General features: G+C 37.0%; 1 protein-coding gene across 2 annotated transcripts in view; it reads right to left on the reverse strand.

Annotated features, from left to right (window-relative positions):
* Window positions 1-26,766, reverse strand: part of LOC149801576 (neurotrimin-like) — a 133,782-nt gene extending 107,016 nt beyond the window's left edge. The window contains exon 1 of one of the 2 annotated variants that reach the window (XM_089955805.1): window positions 26,108-26,766. In XM_089955805.1, coding sequence (XP_089811931.1) covers window positions 26,108-26,192 — 85 coding nt within the window. In that variant the 5' untranslated portion in view covers window positions 26,193-26,766. The remainder of the gene's footprint in view (window positions 1-26,107) is intronic. The other variant, XM_089955806.1, reaches the window with a different exon arrangement.
* Window positions 26,767-27,404: the final 638 nt, after the last annotated feature.

The following is a 27,404-nucleotide window of genomic DNA, read 5'->3' on the forward strand; positions in this document are numbered from 1 at the left end:
TTGGAAACTCCCATGTAATCGCCCATTTTATATTCAAATTATGCAATACTGCTCTAAAACAAGTTAGTTCAGTATCACAAAGAGCTTCATTAGCACTCCTAAGTACTAAGTACTTTTTCAACTATAAATGTTCTTTGTTACCAATAGTACTACTTACACCTGTTTTGCCCCTTGTAAAGGATATTCAATTTTGCTTTTAATGATCAAAAGCTCTGTATTCATCTTAATATTATCACGATACCAAACTGATTGTTCCAAACTTGTAAAAGGATGTAAAATCATCGGTTAGTATTTTTTCGCACAAGAGTTATCGTTATCAGCATCGTTTTTTTTAAGTATAGTACAAAAGCTTTTGAAACATCAAAATCTCTTTATATGCATGTATGTCTATGGAGAAAGCATATTATGAAGGGCAGATAAGTTATAATGCATCCTTTGCTGAAAATCGAACCCGACTCCGCGGTTACAGCATTCATCGCCTTGCCTGCAGGCACCAATCCCAACATCTTCCCAGCTATAAAAAAGGGATTCATCTCCTTCGTGGGTGTAAGCATATGTGTTCAGCAGACATTAATAACTTGCCTCTTGTCTAGATCAAGAGTCAAATCGGATTCTTCCGACCGTAACATTAGTAGGTAGAAATTATTACTAATGAATACCAGACAGACAGAAAAGCTAAAGGCTTCATTATTTTATGCGAAATGATATACGGATAAAGAACATTATCGTGCATGTCTTTCAAGTCGTATATTTTAACAAGCGCATATTTTTTCTCGTTTTCCACGCTAGAGTATCCCCCCCCCCCCGATTTCCCATAGAAACATCCACATTAGTTGGTTCTTTCAAACCCTAATAAAAGTCAACACAATTTTGTATTAATTTTTTGAACATATTCTCCTGGGCTGAAACCCCAGATCTCTGATCCATAATTAAGTATAGATCCAACAAGAGTATAAAAAAATAGGAACAACGTAGTAATAAACTACATAAATTAACTGAATTCTCCTGATCAATTAGCTAATGCTGTGTACATTTTCTGGAACCATCTTCTAATAAATGCAAAATTAGATACTTAGGTGCATCTACATTATCTAATAATTTACCATTGTAATATAGTGGAGCAATTATCGTTTTGCCTCTTTCATAAAAATAAAATAAAAAACAAACAAAAATAAAAAAAAATTAATTTTTATATTTCTATGGGGCGAAACATAAGGGGAGAAAAACGGTCAATTGATTCCAAATTATGCAACATGGTTTTCAATAAATGTTCAGTTTTTTTAGACAATTACCGCATTTTCTGCTTATAATAACAAAATTTAAGTCATCACTAGAGAAAGCATCAACTACGTTTACATTATGCTGTATACTAGGAACAGTATCGTTCAAAACACATGCAAAAGAGTTTTCCCTCGTTTCAAGCCATATTGTGAAAAATAAAATCACTCACTCAATATTTTTCAGAAGTATAAGTTATAAATATACATCTCTTGGTTTAAAAGATATAGCCTCGTTACGGATTAATGCATACCATAACATTGTTTTTTATCGAACGTTTTCTCACAATCAATGAATGCGCAATATCACTGTCTCTTTTTGGTTGGCTTTATTGAGGGGTGGGTGGGTGGGACAAGCCTCAACATCTTGGAATTAATTGCGTTGTGAACAAATAAGCAATATAGTGTGGACCATTTTGCTTCTCGAACCCATATCGACTTTCATTCAATACAGTCGAATAAATGTGTCCTAATGCACTAATAAACGTCGTAATACCTCCGCTGGTATCAACTTTACGAAGATTACCTTTCGTATCAATAGGAACTACCAGTATAACACCTGTATTACATGCATCTGGGTATTGACCGCTATGGAAAATAGCATTACAAAGCTTTACAAGAAAATCAATGATAACATCAGCATACTTAACCATTATTTCGAACAGGATATTATCAACCCCTGTTCGTTTCTTTCTTTTCAACGATTTAAGATCCTTACATTTCATCAGGCGAAATCTATATATCTAGGACCACATCGTTATTACACTTTCTACTGAGATTGCTCACCCTATTGAGAATGAGTATTTTATTAATTCATGAGGTAGTAGTATTATAGGAGTTTCATATTTCTGTACGTGATTATGATTAATGCTATCTATACCCCAAACCTTACCCAAACTAAGGGCTGATATTCATGTCTACCTGAATTTAACATTAGGTCGCTAACTACATTTTGTCTTCTCGTATGATGAGATGTAGGACCAGTTGGTTATGGATATGACCAGTAGTATTTTCAGGTTACTGGTCCTGAGGGCTTGCGAGACTTTTTGGAGACTTCCGCATATTGGTGGGAGGGCGCACCGATAATCACTAGCTGCTGAAAAACATATACTACGGCAATATCGCGTCGGACATCGCAGAGTCGACTATTTGCAATGAGGTCGCACCAACAAGATTCGAACAGAACTGCTAACTGTATCCGACATTTTCGTCGACGACTTGTACCTGTGGATTCTTCTCTCCGATAGCATACAGCGGTCCAGAAGTTCTCCTGCCTGCATACTTAGTATTAGCAAACGCAACCCTGCCCAACGTGCCAAAACTGGACCGCCCTACGCTCTCCACATTTATATCGTTGATACAATCCCCTACACAAGGACCTCACTACCAATCACTACCCCAAAATTGGCTCAAATTACAAATTGGTGGGTAGATCAGGAAGATACGTTAGGAAGTGACCATTTTCCCATCACAATCAATATTCAAACAAAAACTCAACACATTCCAAACGAAACCCCACCTAAATGGAGGTACCAACAGACAGACTGGGACCAATTCCAATTATTACTAGCTAAGAGTAAATCCAGATAACTTAGAAAGCGCAAGTATTGACATGTATTATGATAGCATAACAGACACAATTATAGAAGCAGCTAACCGATGCATACCAAAGACAACTATTATCCAAAATAAAAACCCTGTACCATGGTGGATTAAACAGTGCACTATAGCACATAAAGACAAAAAAAAGGGCCTTAAATAAATATAAACGCACCAAAAATTCTATCTACTTCCAGCAATATAAAGATAAAGAAAAAGCACTAAAACAAACCATAAAAACTGCTAAAATTAATCTATGGCAAACCTTTTGCTCTAAACTGAGTCTAAAATCAAACTCAAAACAAATATGGGGCAAGACAAAAGCCATCAAAGGGAAAGCAACTACCTCAGCCCAAAAAATTAAAAATGCCATAACAAATAAAGATAAGGCAGACCTCCTAGCAAAGCATTTTTCGAACATGAGTAGCAACAATAATCACACCAGAAACTTTCAAGAACACAAAAAACTAATGGAGGGAACCCAACCTCAAATGTTTCAAGACCAAGGGACAAAAGAATCTCACCTAAATAGCGACATCACAGTACATGAATGGAAAATAGCCCTACGATCCAAAAACGAAACATCCCCTGGTAAGGAACAGTTAGGTTACATTATCTACAAAAAACTACTTATCAATATAACAATAGCCATAATCAAACTCTTTAATAGGATATGGAATAAAGGCCAACTACCCACCAAATGGAAACTGGCCTTAGTAATACCAATCCCCAAGCTAGGTAAAGATCCCAACAACATAAATTCGTACAGACCCATCTCCCTTACAAACAATATTTGCAAAATAATGGAGACAATAATCGCAAATAGGTTAAAACACCACCTAGAAACCAATAACCTACTCTCCATAAATCAATGTGGCTTTCGGAACAAACGGTCCACCACTGACCAACTTCTCAGATTGGAAACAGACATCAAACTCGCTTTTAACGCACATAGGAAAACCGATCGCAACCTCATAGCGGTATTTTTAGACCTAGAAAAAGCGTTCGACCTAGTATGGACCAATGGACTAATGGCCAAACTAAACCAATTTGGAATAACTGGACGCTTGTTCAACTGGATTGGCGATTTCCTCACAGGCCGGAAAATTACCACAAAAATAGGCAACACCCATTCGGAAGAATTTTCACTTGAAAATGGAACACCGCAAGGCAGTGTAATAAGTCCCTTACTATTTAACCTAATGGTAAACGACCTTGACCTCAATGCAGCCTCCACAAAAATAAACTTGTCACAATTTGCAGATGATAGTGGCATATGGAGGAATGGAAATCCTGCCAATAACACAGTAGTTAAAGAAATCCAGCAGAGCCTAGACAACATAGGGAGATGGGCCGACAAATGGGGTTTCAAAATATCTCATGAAAAAACTGTGGCAATCATATTTACCCCCAAACGAAATAACAACCTAGTCTTTCCAAACTTCTATATACAAAATCAATTAATCAAATACGTAACAGAAGTAAAATTCCTAGGAATGTTCTTTGACAACCACCTCACATGGAAACAGCACATTGAACAACTCACCCAGAATTGTAACAAAGATCTCAATTTACTCAGGAACATCACAGGGACTGACTGGGAATCCAACCAGGAAACCCTCCTCACGATATATAAAAGCCTAATTAGATCAAAACTGGATTACGGTTGCCAAGCATATAACTCGGCTCAGCAACCTGTACTACAAAAACTTGACACTATCCAGAGAAAAGCCTTACTATTATGCACAGCAACACTCCCCTCAACATCATTAGAAGAACTACAAACACTAACAGGAGAACTACCCTTAAAATTACGTAAGCAAGAACTGCTCCTCCAATACTCCATTCGATTAGATACCCACCCAGACAACCATCCCACCAAAATAGTTATAAATAAGTGTAAAGTTGTCTTCAAACCCAAAATCATACCCATCACACCAAGTGGCAAAGTAATCCTTGAACTAAGAGAAAAAATACCTCTACTAAAAAAACAGGTAACAAACAATACAGACCAGAACAAATCACCATGGTTACAAAAACCACCAAGGATTAACACTGAAGCTACCAAATTAGGCAATAAAGAAGGACAAGAAAACTTACTAAAACCTGTACTGGTAAACGAAATCAACCAAAAATACCCGGACTACGTTAAAATATATACCGATGGATCAAAAACAAACAACCCACCAAGAACAGCAGCAGGAATAGTCATCCCTGAATTCAATATACAAACGGGATCCAGATTACCTGACTATTGCTCCATTTACACCACTGAATTCTGGGCTATACTTGAATCATTACAATGGATCAAAGACAACCAAATACCTAAAGCAGTCATTATAAGCGATTCCCTAAGCGTTATCAAATCGATCCAAAATCGCAATACACACTCTAGGGAACAATTCCTCGACAGAGCATGCCAATTAATCGACGATATCACCACAGCACATCAATTAGTCGAGCTCATGTGGATACCGTCGCACATTGGAATCTCTGGCAACGAAACAGCAGACAAAGTTGCAAAAACCAAACTAGGAGATCAAAACTCTATCAAGCTTAACTATAGCTCTACAGAAGCAATAAGCTTTGCACAAACATATATAGAGCAAACATGGCAAGATTTTTGAAACTCCTCCACAAAAGGTAAAAAGCAGCATGAAACCCAAAAAAAACGTAGATAGGAACATACAGCTACCTAAGGGTACCTATTTAGAACAGAAAACCATAAACAGGATAATAACTGGAGAAACTAAACTAGCAAGCAGTTTTGGAAGGTTTATAGGACCCAAACCAGCAACCATTAACTGCTTTAACTGCCACACCACCGAATATCTACACCACGTATTCAATATATGCCTAAAATATCAACCCGCTCGGAAAATATTTATCAAAAACCAAAAAGAGATTGGATCACCACACACATACCCAGAGTTACTTATGGACTTTAATAAAAATAAACAATCAGCATATAAAAATATAAATCAATTCATAGACTCAGCAGGACTTAGGAACAAAATAGAATTACTATCCCCACAAAACCAAAAGACCCAGTAACTAGCTAAATAAATTTAGAAGCCACCACATAAAACCCATAACATATCATTCAATTTTATAAAAGTATTAATAAATAATTCACTTAAGAAGCACCTATTAAAAAAAACTAAGGAAACCGCAAAATCGGATATCCTAGATGTCCTTAACGAACCGAGTAATCAGCTAGGATTCCGGTCCTAAATGTCCTTAACGAACCGTGTAATCGGCTAGGACTCCGGTCTCTTGCTAAATAAAGCATAAATAACATTCAATCTCTAAAAACATTAATTAATAAATAACTTAAAGAGGTAATATCTAAAAACTTACAAATAACATAACGTAGGAAACACACCCTAAACACCTCGACTAGTAATACCATAATAACCTTGAAAATCTCTCTTCATACATGATTTCTACTAAGATCCTCTATAAACAGCATAGAACATCCCCCCTCCTTTTAGAACATTTTGAAGAAGAAAAACAATATCGAAAAAAAAATTACAAAAAAAAAATCGCAAGAAACACCAGGCAAATGCAACAAGAAACCAGCGATGTAAAGCAAGCAGGACCGTTCCCGAGCTCTCCTTCCCACTAATGACAGCCAACCATTCAATTGTAGGGACCTTTATGGAGCCACAGATTGAGGACAAACTATCAGGGTTCCTGGAATCCATAAAAGCCTGGGGGAGGTGGCACCATCCCCTTCCCCAGGAACAACTAGCAGACTGCGGTGCAGTCAGAAAAAAGTGGCACATGCACAATTGTGCGCACGCCACTATAATTAAACTCAACAACAACAACCAATAGACCGCTTCACAACTGCAATTCTTCTCCAGAAGTATCCGCACGTACTTGAGGTCTGTCGACCCTGGTCTGCAAGCTCGATACAGCCAACATGCCAACCAACGAGCTTTTCCGTCTGCTTCCCGACTTTTTAGCATCTCGCGGTGCCGATGGTATTGGTTTCTGTGTTATTACGCTACACAGGCCTACTACAGTTGTCTCGACAGCGACTCCATGGTGCATGCCTATCTCTCTTATCTCAAAAAGCTGCCAACATGGCTGTTTTGCCACGTCAAGATCTACAACAAACATTTGTGCCAGATGGAGTATGCTGGTGTGCAAGAAATGTTCTAAACAACGTAGCGAACATTAACAAGTGCAACAATGAGAGTCAAGGAGGATCTTTTGCCAGCTCAGGGATGCAGTACCACGGAATCTGATGCCTTGAGGTGTCGATCTTCGGTCTTCAGAAATCGTGGACGTAAATATTGGATACAGGTTAGTATTTCGGTTCAAGGCTCGTCGAGGAGTCCTCATAGTCTGCGAGATCCGGCGCGAGGTTGTCGTAGTAGACGTTTTTCAGTAGTTGGTGCATTTCAGTGTACTCTCCCACAGACCAGATACATATGTCTACGGCGGTTGACCTTTGTTGGAATGTGTGTTGTTCTTTCGTCGGAGTAGTGTGGTAGTATAAATGTTTTCAATTTCAATATAATTTCAATGTCGCTTCTCCAGCTAGAAAACCTTTCGACTACTACTATGGGGTTTTCGGGGTGGTCTCCGGGGACTTTCTGCGACCTGTATGGTCGTGCATTTGGTGCTCTCTCTGGCCCATGTGGTTGTGCTGCGAGATCATGGTAGTAGAGAACACACATGGTTGCTCTACTGTTCCTATTCTCAGTGAGCTTTATGTGGCCTTCCAACTAAGGTAGTTGAAAAAGTATTTGAAATATGATGTCATGTATAAACGGACTTTACCGTGACAGTGAACTTCGAACCTCGTGATTTGTCGACCACCGGTATTTATCGCGGCATATATGCAATTCCCTCGGGGTAAGGTTGTGGGGGATACAGAAGAAGTAACCAAAATCAGTAAAAGAAATCTCCAACAGTTATAATGATATTGCTCATGGGAATGACAAATGTTTTAAAACTGCTAAAAAGAAAAGTCATTTGCACATAATTCTCTAGATGGCTTACTTTTATTTTGATTGTATTTATCAATATTCCTCCAAAAGACTAGCTAATCAATATTTAGCCATTTTGATTAATTTCATATCCTCTTTAAACCTGTGATTTTTCTTCGCAATTTTAGATGTGTTATACCTGTTCTTGTTATAGAATTTCGTTACATTTTGAAGCTTTATTCAGAACAAGTTCTTTGTTAGGTAAATTATACTCAGTTCATGTTTTCGCATAATTGACATGTAAGCAGGCGTCAACTTTTTGTTTGTTTTGAAGGGATTATACAGACAGTGTCTTTCAGAAGAACGGAAGTTCGAAAACAACATTTTTATTTCATCAGGGCTAGGGGGCTCCGAGTGGTCTAAAGCGCTAACCGTTACTGATCACCTCTGTCTGCCTGGGTTCGAGTCTCGTGGATTCGGCCAATGTTAGTATGTGAGAAAGCTTGCCAGTAGCTTCTCGTGGGTCGGTGGTTCTTTCTGGTGTTTTCCTGGGTTCTTCCTCCACTATTTATACAGGCCGCCATGCATGTTGAAAAATGACGTTAAACCTTACAACAACAACAACAACAACAACAACAACAACAGGGATGTATGCAAAGGTCGACACGTGAATTTAGGTCACTCACTTATTCCTATATATCATGCAAGCCTGATACAAACAGGTCTTTTTGTCACCATCCCACAGAGTGACGTGGCTAAAATACTCGGTATGTGTGGCTAAAATACTCGGTATGTGTGAGCAGGAGATTAAAACAAATGTAAAGAAGGGAAGTATGGGTATCAATGAATACTCACACGAGTACTTGAGTACGCTTAGCTCCTGGCAAAGATATATATATATATATATATATATATATATATATATATATATATATATATATATATATATATATATATATATATATATAAATGTCTCATATTTCGTTATATATATTTTTCTTCGTTCTTTCTGGATCTTCGTACATACAGGTAACTACGCTGCTGACTCCATATTGTTTTATCACTAAATCTACTGCCGTGGTATGCAGGTACTCCCAATATTAATGTATTACCATTACTTATTTTGACCGATTATATATTTGAGAGCACTGATGCTTCATAAGAAAATAAACGAAGAGTAAAGCATAAACGCATCTATTCACATGAAATCTTGATAAATGGAAATATTTCTAGTGTAATCTACTCATTGGTGGAGCAGAAAGTGTATTCACCTACTTCTATCGCTGGGACGTAACCACCCACTTGCCACAACGAAGCATGTAACACTGACATCCATTTATCTACAACAGCGTTTTTGTGTACTCTGTTAGGAACATGTTAAACTGAGCATCCGGGCACTTGTTTAATTCAGAAGTATCATGATAGTTTCCAGTTCCAGCGTTTAAATCGGCCAGAAAGATATTATGTAAAATCTGCCATATTTCACAATACAGTTCTGCAGTAATTCCAGTTGATTATTATCGCCATACATACGTACAGCCCAATCTTTCCGTAATACGGAAGAAGTACATTTTATAAAATATACTTTCATCAACTTTAACTATAAATAACCATAGTTTGATTTTTTTTGTAATAATGGACACTATTCCACGCAACAATGATTTGTAATAAACCGAAATTCCCGCCGCCACCCCACCCCTACATCTCACGCTCCTCTTTTTCGATGTTTTCTTTAACAAAACTATAATCACTCACAAAACCGTTTATTTTAAAATCACTAATTACGTTTCAGTGACCAGTAAAATGTCACACTTGTATATCTAACAGTTTCCACGAAAACAAACATCTGTTTAAAACTTTTTCAAAGTCTAAAGAGTGATTATTTTAATCGGATGCGAGAACCAAATACACAATATTTTACACTCCGTTTCTAAGGCACAAACGTTTTAAATTATACAAAATATCTCACGGCCACCAACATACTTATTAGCCTTATTTTCCATATATATATATATATATATATATATATATATATATATATATATATATATATATATATATATATATATATATATATATATATATATATCTGTGTGTGTGTGTGCGTGCGTGCGTGCGTGCACGTGTGTGTGTGTGTATATCATGTCGCCATTTGAAACGGCAAAGGAGAAGTCACGCGAGATAAAGCCACGTAATCTCAAAAATACACGAAGTACATTCCCAACACGTTCTCAATCAGGTATGGAGTAAGCCATAAAACTGAATATTGAGTTTAACATTCGTCCAATGTACATAATGCGTCAACTGTTTTCATGTATATTTGACTGTGATAAATCAAGCATGGGTTTCAAGAGTAAATAATTTTGAATTACAGTCTTCTGATTATAGTAGAAAATGGAGTACGTAAGTAGTAATGAGGGGTACGTAGTACATAGGTAATGCATGACAGGGTACCTGACCAGTAGCTACACACACTGAGTCAGTTCCATCGAAACATAATGTGCAAACGGTAAAACAATCCTGGTAGATTTAGTCCCACAAAACCCCCGTTCGGACTAAATTTGTATCGAATAAAATTCATTTTACAAACAGTTTAACTTTGCCAGGGAAGCTTTTTATTTCCGTATTTGCATCAACAAAAGAAAATAAATAAAAATGAATGCGGTAGGGACAAGAAAAACAGTATCTGTTTCCTCTTATCGCACTGGTTTTAAAATTAAGGTAAGCCGGTATATAATGTGGAAAATGTGTTAATCAGTTTCACAAACGCCAATAGCCAGTCTTGTTGCTTTACTGTTTTCAAGTAATTATGCTTTGTTGTAAATTTTCCAAGGCAATTTAAGATGTGTTTTGTAAGTAAATTTTGCATATGATAAAAATAATTTTGACTTCAAGTCACCATTATTTATAACCTGTACTGATAAAAAACAATGATCTTTTAACTGAATGACTTATTGGCGTTTTATAGTACATCAAGACATGAAAGGTTATTTGGTGCAAAAGCAACTAGCTGGAATAAAAAAGACACCTTGCCAAGAGACTCACCACGGCGGTTCCCCAAACTGATCTGGGCAGGATTCGATCTTCTGGTCGAGTCTGACAAGTTAAAAGCTCAGTCACATCCATTTTATGGCGGGAAACAATCGAATCGAAGTCTTCTTTATAAAGAATGAGTATCGTGTGCCAAGGCTCATATCATTTTTAAATTAAGTTTCTATAAAACATGAATTCTGATGCTTGTTTTCAAATTTTAATACTCGTCGTTGCAATACTTTTAGAAAATTATCGCGCTAGGCTTCTCTCTTCCTGCTTTGCTGTACCAATTTTTTAATGTTTTTAATTTATTAAAACCAGACTCGCACAATTTTAACATGGGTATTAAAAATTCTTAGCTCGGTAATTAACATGGCAATGATTCGTTGGAAATGCATTGTTGGGCGCAATGGTTCACTGACAATAAGAATCAGTTAATATTTCCCGTGAATACCAGCCAATGAAGCGTGAAATTTGAAGAATAAAAAAATAATCTTGGATAGCTATTTTATAATTCGAGAACGATGATTTCAAATATTAAGTAGGTAATATCTATATTAGGAATAAGGAAAACACAAATGAGGAATGCATTTTGATCCACGCTTGAGGTCGCGCAATGAGGAGAAGTTTTGTATTGCGTTATTTCGAATTAAATGATAGATAGATCCCTCCTTGTTCTCTCCCATTCATTTATATATATAAATACATAGGAAAAAGTCGGGCTGAGAGAATGGTGATTCTATTTTTCATCACCGTTAGAAAGATACCTGATTTTGTTTGAAACTTGAACATATGGAGTTGAGTCTATTTCTCAAGTACATAAACTGCTGCTGTTGAGTAATGAGTACAGTGATCCTGTTGTTTTGTTTGATCTGTTTACAATCCCCTCTTTTTCTTCACTATTTTTGATATACATATGATAAATCAAGTACGAATACAAACTATGTCGCTATATATATATATATATATATATATATATATATATATATATATATATATATATATATATATATAACAATCTTTCCAAATGCATCAAACCATCAAACCACTTCGGTAGCCTAGTGGTTAGATAGTGGTTAGTTACAGTGTCCGCCTCGGATGCGGGAGGTCGTGAGTTTGATCCCCGGCCGATTCATACCAAAGACTTACAAAAATGGTAATAACAGCTACCTTGCTTGGCGCTCAGTCTTAAGTGGTTCATGTTAGGACTGGTCGGCCTTGTGTCAGGATAATGTGACTGGGTGGGACATCATGCTACATGTTTGCGGCATGATGCCTCAGTGCTAGACATCACTATAAACTGCCACACTGCAGACATCGTAGCGATATGACTGAAAAATTGTTAAAGCTACGTTAAAAATCGAAATCACACACACACACACACACACACACACACAGACACACACACACCAAATGCATCAAATATTTGAGACAAAGTAAACATGACCAACTACGTTGCTTTCGAGATCTACGGATCCCTGAAACAAAAAATGTACAATTACCAAACAAAAAACGTCAACAAGATATAGAATTATATACTGCTTTTGTTAGTGTAACTAAACTCAATGAATCTATAAGTAAACTATTCGACAAAAGCAGAAAATTGTACATACTGCAGAAAAAACACCAACCCACCAATTACAAACAAAAACTCGTCAAGAAAATATTTATTTACACTCTATTTTGTTACTGCAACCAAACTCAAAGACTCTCCTTAAATAGATTATTTAAAAACAAATCAATAAAAACAAAACAAATAAAATAAAAAAATCTGGTCTATTCTGTTACGTTTTATGTTTCCTTTATCAGATCGATGTTTTTCGGGGCAGTTCACATTCTGCTCTCCGTTTTAAACGGGTCATTGTCTCATTAACTGCTATGGTGTATGACAGAAAATTTGGGCCCTTAATTGAGAGACACCAATAAATCAAATTTGATCTAATCAAACAGGTTTTAGACAGGAGCTTTGAATAAATAGCCGGGGGAGATGCTCGATCTGATCTGCGGCAGAACGTCTGTGTAAATAGTTTCACAATTGCTTTATTATTTTTTATTTTATTGAGTGGCGGTGATAGATGAATTCCTACCACAACAAATGAATGACAACTGATTTTTCCACAAGCCATACGACTGAATGTTAATTGATTTTATGTGCATTTGGAAAGGAAAGCGCACTTATATATATATATATATATATATATATATATATATATATATATATATATATAAAATGAAGAACTATAATTTGTAATTAAGAAAACAAAACAAAAGACGTTAAAATGAACACTGAAAGCAGGAGGCCCAAGTGATACTGAGATCGTTCACCTAGCTGGCATCTGTCTAGTATCCGGATGCATCAGCAGATGGCCGACAAGGTTGGGTAATATGATGCTTCCGTCAAGTTTAAAATATTCTGCCCGCTAATGAGAATACTTTGTATTAAAGTTTTGATACTTTTAGCATCCTCAGAAATATCTGATGGTGGATCAGCATCACCTGTACTGAATTTAACAATCAAACAATCCCACATCACTGGCATTTGGGTCAACGCGGTTGGGCATTAGTTTAATGTAAATCTCGGTTGTATCAAAGAAATGGTCGAAATGTTCAGAGAAAAAAAATACAGCCGCCCAGAGAATAAAATATTGAAAGAAAACAAAATCTGGTCTGGTACTACATTCGTTCCTATGGTGCACTACGTCGTTCATACAAAATACCCATTGCAAAATTCGACACAAACACTTGCTTTAGCTCTAAGGTATTTTTCAACATGCAGGCGTTTGATTCGAAACGTTTCGCCGGTGTTATATGCAACCCTTTTCGAAAACGATGTAGCGCATCAAAGAATCTCTAGTATTAGCTATTTAACTCAGTTGGTGTTCTTATATATGGGGCCCTGATTTCTTCAAACTACTTCCTTCACACCGGATACCTTCATGCAAATATCAGCACACTCTAAGAATTGTTTTGTCGAATGAGCTTTCAATGGGGGTGGGGTGGGTGCTTTTTTTAGTAACAACGGCCATATTAGACTGCGGATCGGCATTCTTTCTCTTAAATTTGGTAAATATATGTTGAGCGGTTATAATATAAAGTGTGTTGGGTTTTTCAAATCTGTTTTTTTTTATAATTTTTTTTTTTTTATAGAGGCTGTCATATTTGTTAGTAGCTGAACAACGTGTGTACACATTACTGAGGCCATTATGCCACGATGGTCTCTGTCACTTTCGATGGACATTGGTCAAGTGATTCATTAGAACTTTATGAAGATATCGAATGATGATCGACGACACACCACGAACGTATGGATTCAAGTTAATTCGATGCATTTTAGAATATACACGACGCCTGGAGAGCGAGGCAGAACCACCGACATGTGCGCACTATCAACAACACACTCCCTTAAGCTTTTGGCAGAAACAAATGATGCGGAATACAACATTTGTACATTATTCCTGACAAGATCTATCATTCAGTATTTTTTCTTTAGTACACATATTATGAAAACAAGTACTATCTGACCATCATCAATCTATATACTTTTCTCTGTCGGATGAATAATGACGTTTAGCAAGTGATTATAGTCGGACACAAATCAATGAATTCGTTAAATGCTAAGTGGATCAGTCAACAAGAGTAGAGGTCTTATTCATTTCTGAACAAACATGCGAAATACATTATCATACACCAAACTATTTAATAAAATTATTTCATTTTGTTTTCACCAGGCTAACAATGAGATATGCAAATATGTAATTTAAATCTGAATCAGATATTAAAAATCCGATAGATTCTGAACATTACATACTTTTGAAGACGGTTAGAGTATGGGTGAACTTTGGAGTCAATGTCTGCTTTCGGCTGCATGTAGCATTTCGATTGTCATGTTAAATAAGTGTATATATGCGTACAAGATGGGAATGTCAAGAGCTTCTATGCTATTACCAAGGAACTAAGTTTTTCGGAGTACGGAAAGACCCCCGGGAATCACACAGTGAGAAAAGGACCCAACGGCAACAACAAGGGACTCTAAACTTACATGTGTTGCAACGTGAGCCACTGATCACATGTGTTGATTCTCTGATATGTGAGGCATACCAGTCAAGAGTTATTTGGAATTAGGCAAAATCACTCCCGGCTGCGATCACAATTTTGGAAATGTTGGCGCAATATATACTCACAGTTAAAGGACACTACAAACGAATATACATAATTATGTACGGAATGACTGTATCTAAATATCAAGGCACTTCATTAAAAGCGAGATAAGAATCTAAAGAAAGAAAGGAAATTACTCGAAAAATTGAATTCCTTCGGCAACATGGCAACATTTCGAGATATACGGACTGGTATGGAGGACTGATGGTGAGGACTGACGCTGATGACTGGTGTGCAGGACTGATTTTAAGGACTGGTGAGAAAGACTGATGCAGAAGCATATGAAATGCACTGCATAGGGAGACACGATGATAGCCGACTCAGACTGGTTTTGAGAGGATTCGAACGCGTTAACAACTGGAGGCGATCCTAACCGAATAACTCAGCCACCATGTGAAGGAATGAACTATTAGTGCAATATACAATTCATGAAGATGCGACGAAATAGGAAGTTTAGGTCATTGCTGTTCATCAAGTCTAGATGCAATAGGGATAAACAGACTGTGACAAACAATAAGCATCATTTAAGCGTGAAAATTAGTTCATAGTGACCAACATTTTTCATAGCTGAATATCTAAACAAGAGATGAATCCATAAACAATGTTTCATTTGTAAGTGAAATATCGTCCAAGATAACACGGATGTAACAAAATTGAAAATGTGTTGTCCATCGTCTCCTTTTATTGACCCCTGTGCGTCTCTTGAGAGCACTTTTCCGTCGACTATAGCTCAGGAAAAAACTAAAAATCCTTTGTTCCACATCAAATCATGCTAATACCTCTTATTGCTATTAAAATTACACCGATAATGTAACTTATCATGAACACGTTTCACACATTAAACACGGGTCAGTGTAACCTCTTTTCCAAGATTTTGAACACTTCCTGAGGATGGTGTTTGTGCTCAAATTATAACGCCTTTAAAACTACTGCAGCAAAACGTGCATGTCATGTGCAAATGGGAATTTGGTTATGGCACATGCCATAATAACTGGGTTGTTATGATCAGTATTGTAACGTTAACTGGCCACTCCGACGGACGCGTGTTACAAAAGTGGTGGTTATCATGTGAGCTTCCCCATCAGCAAATCTTCCCCATTAGCAACGCTTCCCCATTAGCAACTCTATTTTTGACGAGTAAGACATTAAAATAGCCAGATGTACCTCAGCTGCAACTTCACATCTACAATTCCACGAAATTCCATTTACAAAAGCTTGAAAGAAAATCTGAACATAACAAGTGGAAAAACCAAAGAGTGTAAACTATATGTGATCCTGTTGATATAATTCTCTTCATATTTTAATGCGTTTATTCAGTGATGATTCCAGCAATAAAATTTTGTCGCCCCAATCACTAGTAATGGGTCCGGAGGCCTAGTTGTTAAAGCGTCCGCCTCGGATGCGGGAGGTCGTGGGTTCGATACCCGGCCGAGTCATACCAAATACTTACAAAAATGGTACTAACAGCTGCCTCGCTCGGCGCTCAGCATTAAGAGATTAGTGTTAGGACTGGTTGGCATGGTGTCAAGATAATGTGACTGGGTGAGACATCATGCTACAATTAGAGTAAAGCATGTTTGACGAAACACATTTCTGGCTGTTACTAAGTTTTCTGTAATTGTTAAGAGAGTTGCGAGGCTACAAAGTGTATAGGTCTATAGTCTATGTACATGGATCAGTGTTTTCTGTCATAGTTCATTTCACACAGCATTGAGAATTTTATCATATCTATTGTAGCACAGTCAATTTTCAGGTCAGCGTCATTAAATGTAGCTAACAGTATATAATTTGTTTCACACGAGTATTTAAAACTAGTTATGAAGCTTTAGCTACATTTATTTAATGACGCTGACCTGAAAATGTACTGAGCTAGGGCCGCATAAAATTGCCCATGCTGTGTGGAACGAACTAGCACAATACCAAAAGGCTCGATATCGTGTGCGTCTGCGTTTTTGCCTCTCTCGAAATATTTTTGTATGGTGTGTTCTCAAAGATGGATTGACCTTAAGTTACTATGTTTTTGTTATATATTTGTTGTTGTTGTTGTTGATTTTAGAACAACTACGTCGGGCACAGCAGAATACAAAAAGGGTTTATTTTTTAAAAGTAGTTCTGAGCGCGTGGACACCTTGACCGAGACGACTGGTCTGAGATGACTAGACTGAGACAAGAAGAGTAAGGTTAGCAAAACAGCTAGATTTCTCCGTCGCATGGGCGAGAAATCCCAGGTGTATATACCCTAGCTACGATGTCGTAGCCTCAACTTGATTTGTTGTGGTTGAGGCTACGAACTGATCCCATATCATGTAGTGGAGCAAAAAAATTCGTCACTAAAGTCAGAAAAACAAACAGTGTAGAAATCAAATACATAAGTATAATCATACTATGGAAGAAATTTGGCTTATTTTGAATTTATTAAGCCCTTATGCAATAAAATAAATTGGCATGGTTACTCTAACCTTACCCTGTCTGCCATGACAGATAACGCGAGACTCTCGCCGTGACCCCTTTTCTACGAAAGTCTTGCCAGACCATATTTTGGATTTTCTACGCTATACAATTATCAATTAAGTGCGAATAATCGCTTCTTGGTGGAATTTCAAAGTTGCCGGTAAACCGTATTTACTTTTAATGCGCAGAATTTCTGACCCAAAACGGCGCCAAAATTTTACTACGATTTGTTTACATTTCCAAAAAAGGCGCCAATGTCCTTATATGGCACACAAACAAACAAGGCTGAGAACGGAAGTAATCATTATTTGAAATAATATGGTGGACGATCTAAACGAAAATATCGGCTGTAAAAGGTAAACGAGATTTTACAACTATTTCTACAATGATTTTCGATACTTCCGGTATTAAATAAGAGGACTACTCAATTTATTGGCTTACATGCAAGGAATGTGTTTAAAGTTTTATTATTAGGCTAAAGGAACGCCGGGTGTGAATCACACCCGGCTTGCTCCATTAACACGTATATGCTCATGTTAGTACCCTGTCCACGAGGTACGAGTAAGGGTACTAATATTAGTACTATATATACCCAAATTAGAGGATGTATTTAGCTGTTGTTCAAACGAAAGAATCCTATACCTTCTACAACTACCATTCTACATTATATTTTTATATTTGAATTAAATTCATATAAAATGAAAATCTGATTTCTCAAGCTTGATATATTTTTATTTATGTTTTTTAATCAATCTCAAATATGATCTCAGATTTATAAAATTAAAATGGAAAACTGTTCTAAATCTTTGGAGAAAGAAATATCCATTTTTCAATGTGTCATGTATAAGAATGTTTTATTATTATATTAACATACTGAAACAGTAAAGTAGTTTACAAAAAGTCATGGAATAAATAATATTGTAAATATTGCAAAAATACAACTTTTACCTGTCATTTTCAAAGCAAGTTATTCTAACGATTAAAAAAATTACCCCTAATGTATTTTTATCGTTTGCACAAAAAATGGTGCTTTTGTCTTTTCTGCCAATTATGAAAATAGTAGAGTACTGACATTTACAAAATATATACTATGAATAAGCCTCTCTTGCAGCTGAAAGCACTAAAATTCCTGCGGTTCCTTTGATATTTGACGTTAAAAGCCCTCGTTTGCATATTAAATGGAAACAGTATTGGAGTGGGGTATCAGATGTTTTTCCTATCCCAAGCTTTGTTAGATCCAGACAAATTACAACCATTTATTTGTTGATTTGCCCTTCAGTACAACTAAAGCCACAATAAGCGTTTTCTCCTATTTGTGAAACATACGAGACCTTGCAAGTTTTGTGCAAGTAGTGAGTAGACTATTTCCGTCACAAACTTTGACCTTGTATTCTCTCACGCATTTAAAGCTACGCCTAATGTATTAATTGAATTTGAAGTATTTCACAAGATCTTCAATCCACTGTTTGTAAAATATACTCATGAACCAGCGAGACTGTTATGCAAAGTTTAACGAATCGATTCCAACAGGAGAGAAATATATTTCAACTTCTTTTTTAAAGAATTTGGCAAACTTTATGCAACTTCAAAAACGACGTAAATCCTCCAACCGACATCAGCGGTGTAGTGAAACTAGTTTTACTCTTCGCTTTGCCAACTTTCTACTGCTTATTTTTACTTGGCACAATATAGCACGGATTATGAAATGCCGCTAAACCCTATACATACACATGCAACCTTCCAGCAAAGTGTGCACTGTTTAAAAGTACAGTTTTCACATATGCACAGAAAATTACACAACATCGACGTGCTAATTAATTCCAAATTTTTGTAATTTTATTTATTCCAAGAGTGTGTTTGGATGGGAAAGTTAATATGATAGAACATGCTGTCTTACTCAAATATTTTGCACTTCCAATAATGTGAATCTACGAAACTGCTGTTTTTTATTCGATGCTTTCTTGCTTACATGAAATGGTCACGTTACCGATCATTGGTAAATAAGTATGGGTGCAGTAATACTGAAACTTTGTTTGAACAATTTAGCTGAATAAAGCCAAAAACATCTGAATTTTTGTGATGGATGTGTGCAGTGTTGTCCATTTTAGTTCATTTGTTTTTATTCTGAGATTTTATGTTTGCTCTTCATTGTTCCATATCGTTTGCCACCAGGTGTGGCAGTTCTGTGACGTGATCCAGGTTACTCACGAAAGTTCTAAAACGGCACAAGACGCTACAAGTTACGCATACTCAACTAGTACCGGTTCTATCAAAGTACTAGTATTTATTAACCCAAGGTAAATAACATGTACTTAACAGTAAACAAATTCTGATCCATGAAAAGCTGGCATTCTTATTAATCTCGTCTTTTGCGTGCCGTAAATAACATATTAACCAATTCAATTATGTTCGTGGTGAACAGTATATATCTTGGATTTATACGTATCACGTTTTGTGATAAATGCCTTTAACTTCATAATGTAAACAAGAAGAAAGAACCTAATGGAACAAAATGCGCATATAAAAAATGACGATATTTTAACTGTCACACACACACACACACACACACGATTTATATTTGAAATTCGAATAATAATTCAATGTCAAAAAATTAAAACTTTATATCTGAAATGACACTAGTAATGAAATCGACAAAGACTTTAACGGCACTCAAACGTATGGTGGGGAGACAACTTTACAAAAACTCCCAAAAACAATTATTTCCAACGCTAATCACAACATTCATTACCAGGTGACTACACAATAAAACCACGTTTTTCGACTAGTAATGTAATTGTCCTTATTGAATTTAATGCATCGTCAAGAAGCATCCAACTCATTTATGTATGCTATGGCAGTAATAAACTTTCGCTCGCTCTCTCATTTTGTTTGTGGTCTTGTGGATATAACGCCATTTGTTTTAGCACATGACAGGCTATACATAGTGGCCAATATATCTGGTGGAAGATGAACCCACGGGAAGCTACTGACAAGTTTTCTCACATGCCCACGTCGACCGAGCCGAGACTCGAACCCCATACAGGCAGAGGTGAGATCGCCTTAGACCACACGGCCAGCCGGGGCCCTTCATATTTTGAACTGAAGCAGACATTTGCGCTGAAATCAAACTTCATTTAGGTCATCATAATTTTCAGCTTCTCAGACACACAAAAATGGATCTGAATTTATGAAGTTCTCAAAAGTTACTAAACTTGGACATAACTTGTACGAGCTCTGGTATGGACATAACTTGTACGAGTTCTGGATAATTATGCTGCATGTCGATTTTCAAGATATGACAACCTGACCCACTTGCCATGCTTACATAACATTTACTGTTACAGACGACATTCGGAGAACCTCCAAAGCAAACAGAAGAGACGGTTTCAAACGCTTTATCTTTGCTTCATTTTAAACAAATTCTACGGAAAATTCTACAAAAAAGATAAGTGGCTTCTTACTAATATCTTCCTTATTTTTTAATAAAAAAGATAATGAGAGATTAGTATTGTGTTATAATGAAGTAAAATATATCAAGATTCATCTACAACTGAAACAACAAATAACAATTTATGGCGGGGAACAATTTGAAACTTAAATATCAATAAAGTGAAACCGGCACTGACTACAAATGAAAGCTTAATGAGCTTTGTTATTAAAATCTTTATTATTAATCGTAAGTGTTGTCTGAGATGCGAAGGGTCATCGAGATGGGTTAATGTTCAAATGTAAAAAAGTCCCTTTAAGAGACTGACGCTGTACAGGCCGAAAAGATTTTCAAAGAATCCAATGTAATTTCTTCTTTTCAACTGCTGATATTTGAAACCATCTCTGATAATCCTGAGAAATTCGAAAATACAAACGTTGTAACAAACCATGTTGTTATGTTTGAATTACCATGCAAACGAGATGATTATAAGTGGAATGCAATATTTTTTATCATGTAATTTGACATTGAGCATGATGTCCACCCTGTGCCATAATCGCTAATTAAGCAACTCTGCTATCTGGCGATTTACTATCCAATCCCTACGCCGACCAACTCTGCTATATGGCGATTTACTATCCAATCCCTACGCCGACCAACTCTGCTATCTGGCGATTTACTATCCAATCCCTACGCCGACCAACTCTGAAGTCAGGTCTGCATGTTAAGAGGAACAGATTTGTTCCAAATACGTGGACTCATTACTTTGTTATTTTTCATGATTTACTGAAGTCAGTCTAATACATTTCTTGGAAGTCAATCTAAACTAAGCACAATTCTTTCAAAACAAGTGTGTTAATGTGTGTTTTTTGCAAAGCGTAAAATTGCTGATGTTTATTGAACCAGTTCCGTTGTCAAATCTTCATTTTTAGAGGTGCGTGTTTTGTTGGGGTTTTTTTTTGCACGTTGTAAAGCTCTTTATTTTCGGAGGTAAGTAAATGCTTAAGTAGAAGTGATCGGTTTTTAAAACACCAGAACCTGTGAAGTTTGCAAGATCTCTGAACTTGTCACAATCTCATTCTAAGTTTGTCTAAATCTGTAATAATTTTGGAACCAATGAAGTTATTCTTATATGCATGCACAGACTGGGTCAATGATAAAAATCCATTTATACGTGTTTGTGATCGTGCTTCCCAACCAGTCTAGCTTAAAACTTAAGTCATGGTCATAACGTACTGTCTGGGTTTAACAATCAACCTGTTCACTGGAATGCAACTTTATACAAAGTCAAATCAAATTCATTTGTATCTGTACAAGTCTATGCGTTCATAAGCTCAAAGTACAAAAATTGCAAGCAATAACGTTTGACTTAAATCCAAGGTCAACTACATCTCGTTTTAAAACTCGTTCACAAAAGTGTGGATACGTTGGCGATCAGTACAACTTAAATACTGGCAAGCTTTCTCACAAACCTACATTGGCTGAGCCTGAGACTAGAACCCACTCTGACAGAGGTGAGATGGCAGTGACAGGTAAAAGCGAGACCTTAAGACCATTTGGCCATCCGGGGCCAAAAATACTGCAATATATGTTTGAATGAAAACACCAACACCTTCCTTCATACAAAAAGAGTAGTATTAACGTTTTCCAGATGGTTACCATAACATATTTTCATCTGAACGGCCAGATACTGCGACATTTGTATTTTGTCAAGGGAAACACCCATTTGGGTACGTCCATTTGTTTATAAGCAAGCATATAAAGATTTTGTGTTATCACGGCAGTAATTTCTGAGCTTGTAGCAACAGCTTTTTAAAATAAGAATAAGCAGATGCTGCAAGAAAGAAGTACTTTTATGCTGGTATGAATTCCCTTTCTGGAGAATTAGCTTTAATTTTTCTTCTTCTTCACATTTTGAGAATTAGGCATATTACGTGAGCATCATTTTCATTTAGGACTAACTACGCTCTAAGAGAAGTGTTTGAGTGAAACTTATGTGTCACATCACGGATCAGCATCCCTTAAAGAAGACTAGTGACAACCGTTTACAAGATGGCTACCATGGCCACCATGTTAGCGGTTTAGTCAGCACGATTTCTTATTTTATTGAGAGCAAAAAAGATATGCATATATGCTCAATGATGCCGCATGACACTATTTTACTGAAGAAAAAAAATGGTGCATCCAGACGAACTTCCCCACAAACATTTTCAAGCAAACATTTAATCCCTACTTCTAAACAGGTATGATAGGTATCTTCAAATTCTTAGATATATCAAAAATTAATCTGACCCATGTTGATTTGTTAATAATCACCTACAACTGGAATCAGAGTACATTATCTTTATGTTCGACACAAGCTTCAAACTTGAGGTGAGACTCTATTTTACGATTACCAAACCTACACACAAAATTGTACTGGTATAACTTATGAAGCAGAAGAAGACTCAAGAAGACGAATAGGAGAGCAAAATCTTGGTTCTGAGAACACTGAGAACACCAATGGTGACCGATAAGCTGCAAGGTAACTTAAAGTTGGGGAAATACGGCCATGTTACCACTGATGATGCAAAAGATGCTTACAGTTACTCGATGTCTATGAATAAAATTAGCATATAACAGAACTCACTAAATTAAATCGGTACAAGCAGTACAAAGATTCGAAGTTTTCTTCTTTACATAGCAAATTTCTGTAATTCACCCATCCAACATTTGGTGCAGAAAAAAGATCTTAATTCCTTACAGCGTCAATATACATGATTGAAACAAACCCCTCTCTTTTTTGATTATCCGTCCTTATGTCCGCAGCTGTGTCGAGAATTCAGTATAATGTGGAAAATTCCATACAGGAAGTGAAATATATTTAAGAAAGCAAGATAAAATGCGAAAGGATGGACACAAAGTTTGGCAATAATCGACTTCTGAGAACACCGTGGGTGAAATCTACTATATAGACATCACCTTTGATTCGTCACCTTATTTAAAATACTCCAGTATGGGACACCCCTTAGATCACTTCCTACTCGACTTCTTAAAGTCGATGTTGCAATATGTACTGATTGCCTATTTTATCTGGATTAGCTAGTTTTCTCATTGTTCCCGTCATACCATAATTAACTGATAATTGGCAGACACAGGAACAACATTCCAGAGTAAAGGATCATTATCGTACGAAGTTCACCAGCATAATTCATGAATACGCATGTGGTTGATAATATCAAAACGTACAAGAATAGTCGCTACTGGAAATATTGTTGTACTCCATTGCAAGTCGAATCCAACTGCAAAATGCAGAGACCCCGATCTGAGGTCGAATAATGGGCAAGCAGATCTGGGTGCATATGGTTGGTTAGGAGTAATCAGCAGAAAAAAATACAAGATAAATCTTAATCTGCCGGCGCATAATGTGACGGCAGGTCTGGATCTATGTTTGCAGTTCGTCTAAACTTGTAAGCGCATATATACAAGTCATCGTTCAGAAGATACAAACCCTTATGTGAAATGCATTACGTAAAAAAGGTTAATTGCTGACATTAAATTGACACTACAAGAACAACGCGCAGAATGGAATACTATCTTCTCATTGGCCAACTGAAAATAAGTTATAAATAAATGCAGAACGCCATTTTCTTTTAACCAACGAGAGGACAGTATTCCAGTCAGCGGGATCTCACTTACATATTAAGCCGGCGCGATCACGGCCATGTCGAGCAGTAGCGCGGGAAAATGGTCTGGCATTCCTTAAAGATAGGATAGAAAACCAAACTTTGGATAAGCATACACAGTTGAATGCCTGAGCTAAACATCGGTACCAAATTTATTACGCTGCGCGAAATGTAGCTTGAAATGAAAACCGTTTATTCTCAAGGGCCCCGTATATTATCGTCTGATTTCACAGACAGGGCCCCGAGGCTCACGGGCTCCGAAACTTGCGATTTTCGCTAAGTTTTTCATTGTGGACACTTCCGTGCTTCTATGATAATAAGTATAACCTTTTGAGCCAATCACATTTCGGCGTTGACGCGTGTGCCGCATAGTTTACCTATTTTGTGCAGTGAATAAGACAATGTCTAATTCTTGCATGGAACAGGATTCCTAAAGTTGAATCGAGTTAATGGTAAGTAAAAAAACTTACTTTTGCATATACCGCTGTTCTGTAATAGGGATGTACCATAGAGTTGAAAACATTGTCCATATCGCTCTTGTCACCGGTTTTCACATGAGCACGGAAGTGTCCACAATGAAAAACTTCGCAAAAATCGCACGTTTCGGAGCCCGTAACTTCAGTTTGGTACAACGCAGAAAAGTCAATGATGGCTTGATGGATAGAAAAATATCTCAGAAGTAAAACAAGCCATATAGTATGGTCGTGTGCCTTTAAAGACGGAAATAGCAGAAGGAAATCGAGGGTCATGGGTGGAGCGAAGTATTTGGAAGTTCCGTACCTTCTCTCTTATATATTATGATAGAGAGGGTCCTATGTCAGAACGGGTCATGGGGGTAACCTAAGGTATTTTTGTCACTCTGTATGATTTTTTCCTTTAGATGATTGGTTTTTTTTTTCTTAACATCAAGCTCGCGTCGAGCACCTGTGGTATATTACCGTCTAATTTCACAGGCAGTGTTGATAATAGTACTAAAACCATATCGTACAAGGCAGGATAGCTGAAGCCCCTATGTTGGCTGTGCCCAGGGCCCATAGAGGCCTTAATCCGGCCCTGTAAGTATACTGTGGTGGGCAATTTAAACTACTAAAGAAAATATTTACCTGCGACATGAAAACGCAAAATGAACTTTTGAAATCTCTCTCTCTCTCTCTCTCTCTCTCACACACACACACACACACACACACACAAACAGAAATGGCGAAGACAGACACAGTATCCGCACCTTTTTTTAAAATACATTTACATTTGATGTTCAGGGTACAACCCTCAGCTGCTTTCTTGATAATATTGCAAGCTGTGTAACGTTTTTTTTTTCTTCACAATTTCGTGAAGTCAAATAGTTAGCTGCATTTAAAAGCAACCATATCATGTTTCAGTAATGTCTTTAACAGACTTTGTGGCATTGGTTGCTTTAGTTTATTCACCGGCACTTATGAGGGAATATGATAAACAAACATACAGACAGACAGACAGTTTGGTGGTGAATAATTGTATTATATACACGGTCCTGTCAATAATTTGTAAAACACATATGACAAAATAAATACTTACCCCACTGGAGGCAGAGAGAAACAATGAAAAATATCCAAAATAAATCCAAATAGGTATGAATGGATCTTCTCGAAAGAAATCCCATTTTAGTCTTCAAAATGGTTCACACCAGTTACATTCAGGAACAGGTACAGTATTACACATTCCCTCTTGCCCCACAATTAAGAAATGGGTTGCCTCGTCATTCTCCAATATTTCCTGCATAATTTGCATTAGTGATTCTTTGAACACAAGTATATATCACTTTCAAATAATTTTACATACCCCGCTAGCAAGCCTCAGTAGGCGTGTTGTGGGTATCATTTAACGTCTTGCTGGTTAGTGCTGTAGAATAATTAAGAACACACTCCCTTCCTTCACCAGGCGCTGTAAGCAAATGTTACACACGCCTTAACTCTACCTCTACGCTAAAACCACAAGGCGATACTCATTGCCTCTCCCATAGCCACTGTCCTCTGCTATCACACTGCGCGCACGGCTAGCTACAAGAAATCCAATTAATAGCCTGTAAAGAATTCGAAGTACATAACATATAGACGAAACGTTCATAAATAATGTGATATTCCTCTTTACCTTACTGAGGTGATTATTCAGCTCAATATCTGAATGAAAAATTTGCTAATCTTTCTCGTACAGGTAATTTCCTGAGCTAAAATGTGTAGCGTATAATCTGTACCGAAAGTTACGCAGCAGTTAGTTAGACTGCCGTTGTACTGTTAAAAAATGATGCATACTCAGCGGCGGCGTGGGGGTTCAAAGGCATGCGGGGGCAACGTTCTTTAGTGGTGCTCATACTTTGCTACAGTGAACAGTTTTTATGTCAATTGTCAACCTTCCTCCCACACCTCCCATACAGTGGCGTCACTAGGATTGGTGTCACCCAGCGCGGTAACTCGTAGTGTCACCCATATGGACCCGGTTCCTGTGCAAAATTAAAACATTTTATAGATAGTCATTAACGGTAACTCATGGTGTCACCCCCATGGACCTACCCCCCTTCCTGCACAAAATTTCAAACATTTTATAGACAGTCATGTGCGATAACTCGTGGTGTCACCCCCATAGACCTCCTTCCTGCACAATTTTTTTATTATTTTTTATTGACGGTCATTTTGGTGTCACCCCCAATAATGGTGTCACCGGTACTGTTCGCATCACCCTCCACACACACACACACACACAATTTCGAAAGTAATTCTTAATTTATATAAATAGAGCTTGTATTATTTTCTATCGTTATAATAAATGAGGTGGTATTAAGATATACTCAAAAAAGGGGCAATTTTGAGAGTAATTC

The sequence above is a fragment of the Sinohyriopsis cumingii genome, chromosome 4, assembly GCF_028554795.1.
Source record: "Sinohyriopsis cumingii isolate HCF-2022 chromosome 4, ASM2855479v2, whole genome shotgun sequence".
Classification (NCBI taxonomy): domain Eukaryota; kingdom Metazoa; phylum Mollusca; class Bivalvia; order Unionida; family Unionidae; genus Sinohyriopsis; species Sinohyriopsis cumingii.